Here is a 6,074-nt window from a genome sequence, read left to right on the forward strand (position 1 = left end):
GGAAAGGAAGGGAGGGAAGGGAGGAAAAGGAAGGGAGGGAGGGAGGGGAAGAGAAGGAAAAGAAGGGAGGGAGGGAGGGGAAGGGAGGGAAAGGAAGGGAGGGAGGGAGGGGAAGGGAGGGAAAGGAAGGGAGGGAGGGGAAGGGAGGGCAGGCCGGAAGAAAGGCAATACCAGCCAAGGGCTGTGGTGCACGTCTGTAATTGTCTGCAATCTTGGCATTCAGGAGGCTGAGCAGGATTTCAATTTCAGGGCCACTTGGGAAATAAGGAAGGAAGGGAGGGAAGAAGGAAGGGAGGAAATGGTAAGACCTCAAGAAGTGCAGCCAGGCCAAGAGAACCCACACCAACAGTTTTCACACAGAGCAGCAGTGTCTAATCCCTTGGGCTGGTGCCACCACTTCCTATGACACTGAGCTACAGCACTACGCCACTTAGGAATTATAAAGGACTCAGGTCTAATAAATACACTTACTTTCAAATATCCTCTCATGTTAGAAATTCATTTCTGCCAGGTGTGGTGGCGCACACTGGTGATCCCAGCACTCAGGAGGCTGAGGCAGGATGATTGCCATCAATTCGAGACTAGCCAGCACTACATAGCAAGACCTTATCTCAAAAGAACAAACAACCCAGTTCTGCAAACAAACAAACACTTATTTTATATTTTAAAGAACTTGGCACAGTATTATATGCCTGTAAAATCCCAGCACTTGGGAGGCTGAAGCAGGAGAATCTCAGTGAGTTCAAGACCAACCTGGACTACACAGTGAGAACCCTGTCTCAAAAAGACAAAAAAAGAAAGAAAGAAAGAAAGAAAGAAAGAAAGAAAGAAAGAAAGAAAGAAAGAAAGAAAGAAAAGTTGCCTCCTGCACCCATTGGGTGGCTGGCACGGTAAAAACTGTTCTCAGCAGTAAAGAATGAAACATTCTGTGACAAATGTCTCCACCTCACTGCCCCCAGTTTAAAATCTGCGACTGAAAATGGCATATTTTCTAGGCTTTCACAGTGCATTCTGCAACCAGACAGCACGAGTGCTGACTCCCCTACTGATGAGCTGGGCACCCCCAGATGGCCGACGCATCCCTACTGACGAGCTGGGCACCCCCAGATGGCCGACGCATCCCTACTGACGAGCTGGGCACCCCCAGATGGCTGATGCAACCTCTCTGAGCCTAAGTTTTCCCACCTGCAGGTGGAGGGAATAATGACGATTGACGTGAGCCAGGAATGGTGATGCACACCTATAGGCCTAAGAGGCTGAGGCAGGAGGGTCTCTGGGTGTTCGAGGCCAGCCCGCGCTACATAGTTCAAGGCCAGCCTGAAGTATGTGGAGAGACCCTGCCTCAACAAACAAACCAAAAATGACTGCTCAGTACACAGGACAACATTAGAGGGGAAAGTGGAAAGAGGGCTAAGTGGCTGCTCAGAAATACCCAAAAAGTTGTCTGTGAGCATAGTCAGAGGGACCTCATTCCCACACAGGACCTGTCCCACCTGTGGGCACTGAGGGACTCTGCTGCTGAGATAGCCCGGCTTGCTGGAGCCAGGACAGGGGGCAGCTTCTCCCAGGATCCAACCCCTCCTTCCCAGCAGGGAGCCACTTTCACACAGGCCACCCAAGAGATCGCCCACACTCTGGGTTCACCCAAGAAACACAGCTTTTCCCGTCACAAAAGGTCTGCATCCCGCTGGAAGCTCACACTTCAAGGCCTGCGCCACACACCCTAGCCGTGCCTGCCTCCCTTCGACGAAGCTCTCCTGCAAGAGAGCAAGCCTCCTTCGGGAAAACGACAGCCCCAATCAGGGTGCATCGCTAGCTTTTCTGGCCCGTCCCCACAGTCGCATGGCAAGGAAGGAGGTGGACAGGGAAACGTGGGAACAGCGGGGAGCCTGCATGGAAGGCCTCAAGAGCTCTACCCAGGAAGAATTAAGCTCCGCATTTAGAATGGCAGGCAACGGCAAATCCACGGCAAGCCGCAAGTGCAGTCCGAGGAAGAGCAGCTCCTCTGCCCAATCTGAGAGGGAAGAGGCCTGGCTTGCTATTTTATTTCCATCTCCTGGCTTTCTGCCTTATCCTAGTTAAGCACGAGAAAACTCGGTTCCTGAGAGCAAGGAGACAGAGTCCCAAAACACAGGGAGGGGAAGAAATATACCGCTGACCAGTGCTTTTTAGAAAGTATCGCTGCCAAACAGTATTTCACCAATGTTTATATGCAAAAGTATAAAAATAAGCAGCTGCACAGTGTGTTTCAACAGCACTAACCTCCTCCCCGTGTTATATGACAACCGCGGCTTGGACCGCTCTGGTCCCCAGTGGGGCTGGCTGTTTCGGCCGTCTCTCAGGCAACGAGGGCTGCTGCCCTGAGACCCACCGATATCCTCAGCTTTCTGATTCAGAAATGGGATTTAATAACGGCACACTGAACTCTAGAGGAGACAGGTTCCCCCCTTAAGGAACGTGAGCGGGTGTCCCACAGCCATGAGGTGTTCTGTGCAGTCCAGCTAATGAAGGTTGAAATTAAAAATACATTAAAACAAACTTCCCGTTTTAATAAGTTTGCAAGACTTCAAGGACTGCGGCAGCAAGGCAAGAAATTGTCTTCTGGAAAACATATAATGATGTCATGATTTTGGTACTTGTGACTCCAAGGACTAAGGACGGAAGCAATACAACAGAGAGGGGCTTGCGGAGTGCGACCGATAGGTGGCGCTGTGGCACACGGCAGTCCGGGAACGGGAACCTACAAAACCCGGGCTACTGCAGCAGCATTAAAAAGGTTCCCTCCCCACACAGCGGCCCTAAAAAGGCATCTGACCCGCCCAGGATCTGCAGTTTTGGTAAATGAACTTCTGTAACTCCCATAGCAACCACTGTTTTTTGCATTTGCCTAAAGAATGGTTTAGACTGACACAAGATCTCACCCCAGCACCAAAATTCAGGGCACTCAAGTTCCGCAAAATGGCCCAGGACCCATGTGGCAGATCAGCGATGGAGCATATATTTAGGACGTTTGAGGGCCTGGCTCAATCCACAGCACCACAAAAAATAAAGGACAGCCAGGTGTGGTGGCACATGTCTGTAAGCCCAGCACTTAGGAGGCTGAAGCAGGAGGATCGCTGCAAGTTTGAGACCACCTGGGCTACACAGTGAGCTCAAGGCCTGCCTGCACTGCAAGCACTGCAAGACCCTGTCTCAAAAGACAAAAAGGAGGCCGGGGAGATGGCTCAGTAGGATAAGCACTTGACTGGCAAATGCAAGGATCTAAGTTCAATCCCCGGTTCCACAAAAAAAAAAAAAAAGAAAAGACAAAAAGAAAGAAAGAATGTGGGCAGTGTTGGAAAGAAAGAAAAGTGGAACAGTATTTCCACACTCTAGATACTGTAAATCAGTTTTTAATGACTAAAAACACCTAATACAAGGCAAGTGCTATGTACAGTTGTTACACTGTATGTTTAAAGAAATAGTAACAAGGAAAAGAGGTCTGTGCGTGTGGACTACAGGCACAACTCTTCCCAGCTATTTTCAATCGTCAGTGAATATGGACTATACTTCAATTCTAAGCGTTACCGGGCTTGTCATCGCCTTCTAGCATTTATAAAGATGCAATTCTGGGTTGGGGATGTAGCTCAGTGTCACAGTGCCTACCTGGCAAGCGCAGGGCTGTGAGCTCAATAACCATTAAAAAACAACAACAACAATCTATTGAAAACTGGCCAGTTATGAGCTGTGCAACAGAATGAGAAATCCAGTGGCACAATAATCCCCCTCGCCAAAGCAGCTCGCCCTGCTACCCAGGCTCGACCATCGCCACCTCCCCCTTTCCCGTGGGCTGCGCTACTCAGCTGAGATTCACTCTCATAGTCTGCACAAGTTCCCGCCTGCCGCTGGCCTCCCAGAGCGTTCTGGACCACACAGGGATACCCGCGGCGTCCGCCCTGGGTCCCTCCCTACCCTCCAGGCTGCCAGCTCCTCCGGCTTCTCCTGCATTCGATTTCCCCGGACACGGAGGAGTTAAAACACCACTCTCGGCCAGGGCTGTAGCTCAACAGCAGAGCTTGTGTTTAGCACGGGGTTCAAACCTCAGCGTAATAGCAAAATAGAGCCTGTACTCTAGAGACTGTTGCTAGGACCAACTGCAGGGGGCGCACAGAGGACGCAGCACAGCGGCCCCGCCCGCCGCAGGGAGTAGGAAATTATTACAGCCCCTTCCCACTTTCATCTCACTAACTAGAAGGATGAGGGCAAATTATGTGCTAATAGTACGTAAATCTCCTATGGAATATTTTTATGTACAAAGAGGCCTTCATAATGACTAGTCTACACGTGGATCCCTGGACCTCTTCCCAACTGAGGCAAGGTGCAGGGCTTTTTGGTAAAGATTGCAGAGGATAAAACAGGAGCCTTCTCTAGGGGTTCACAACCTGTTTAACAATGCTACATAAATTGCACCAAAAATCTGTTCAGAGCCTGGCACGACGGTGGCAAGCTTGTAACTCTAGCACTGGGGAGGCAGAGACAGGAGAATAGCCGCATGATTATGGCCAACTTTGGCTACACAGCGAGACCCTGTCTAAATAAAAGAGTGTTCAGCGCTTTTACGCGCATTTTCATTTTCCATTGCAGGTTTGAATTAATACTGTAAAGTGCTCACGCTATAGCTAGTCATGTACTCTGAAAAAGCTTTACCAAACATCTTAGGTTTTTAGGAGCCCACGATGGAGTTAGTGCAGTGGTCAGCTTACCTTGAGCTGAAAAACTGTCGGCCCTCGTGGCTGGTCAGAGGTTGACTTCTGGCTACAAAGACGGTAGCTCGACCCACAAGTCTTAGCCCTGGAAACTCCTTTCTAGGGAGCTCTTCTCCTCAGAGCTAGCTAAGGAACGTATATACGTGTCCTACCTATAACGTCAGTGAAAGAAGCGACACTGGGACCGAGAGAGAACGCAGAGCATCGCACTTTGAAAGGCTCTGCGCAGAAGCTGCAAAAGTTTTTACCCCCATCCCAGAGGGGCCACTCCCCACCTGACATTCGGCCCCACCCCTGGGGCTTTTCTCGTGGAGACCCAGCACCCTGGGAAGGTAAGGGATCCGGCGGGCACCAATCCTGCTCATTCTGGAAACTTTCCCAGCGTGCGGGGCTGCAGGGACAGCCTCGGCGCGGTCTGGCGAGGCTGGAACCGAGGGCCACCACCATCGGGCGGTGTCTCCACCAGGGCCCCGACGGACCGCGCAGGGCGATGCGGGTCGTCCCAGCACGGACCGGGGAACTCCAGTATTGTGTAAACACCGCGGCAGCCCATTCCTCAGCCGCTCGCTTTGAGGCTTCCGCCGCGGTCATTTATCTGACATCTAAATCAAGGTTCCGCTGACAAATCTCCCGTCTCCACTACGCGGAAGGCTGCATGCGAAACCGAACTCCCCAAAGCTCCCTTTCAAGGCCCGATAACCTCTGACACTACCACAAATCGGCTGCAAGGACGAGGCCAGGGGCCACTCAGGGTCGGCAGCACCACCCTGCGCGCACGTGGGCAGTGCCATCCCCGGGCGTCACCGGCGGGGACACGGGCGGAAGAGGTGACTTTCCAGCCCGAGCCTGATGCCGAAAGATGCCTAGCGCACGTCCCGAGCCAGCTGCGCTCCGCGGGCGGTTAATCGTTGCCAGATGTGGGACGGGCGCCGCGAGGACATTCAGAGTCCCCGAGCAAACTCCTGGCCCGCGCGGCGACAGCTCGGATGGGGACGGCGCCGCCCCAGAGAGGACGCATCCTGCGGCAAAGAGCGCGGAGACGACAGAGAAGCGGGCCGCGTCGCGCTCCTCCAGAGTTTTTCTCATTAAAAAGTTGGAAACTGCAATCCGTAAACAACGGTTCCCAACTACCTCGCAAAAGTCACTGTGGCACGGAGAGGACCCGGCACCCCAACTCCCGCCTCGAAGCCTCGCTCCTCACCCGCCGCCCCAGAGCCCTACCTTTCATGGTGGCCGAGGACGCGCGCCGCCAGCCCCGGGGCTCCGCGCGAGGAAGTAGCCCTGCGCGCCGTCACTGCGCGCCCATGGCCGCCGCGCCGCCGCCCGCCG

General features: G+C 53.0%; 1 protein-coding gene across 1 annotated transcript in view; it reads right to left on the reverse strand.

The window, feature by feature from the left end:
* The window catches only part of Colec12 (collectin subfamily member 12), a 176,476-nt gene extending 170,408 nt beyond the window's left edge, over nt 1-6,068 (reverse strand). The window contains exon 1 of the mRNA XM_023720380.1: nt 5,967-6,068. Coding sequence (XP_023576148.1) covers nt 5,967-5,973 — 7 coding nt within the window. The 5' untranslated portion in view covers nt 5,974-6,068. The remainder of the gene's footprint in view (nt 1-5,966) is intronic.
* Between the last annotated feature and the right edge of the window lie 6 nt (nt 6,069-6,074).

This window comes from Octodon degus, unplaced genomic scaffold (genome assembly GCF_000260255.1).
Source record: "Octodon degus isolate 3935 unplaced genomic scaffold, OctDeg1.0 scaffold00075, whole genome shotgun sequence".
Classification (NCBI taxonomy): domain Eukaryota; kingdom Metazoa; phylum Chordata; class Mammalia; order Rodentia; family Octodontidae; genus Octodon; species Octodon degus.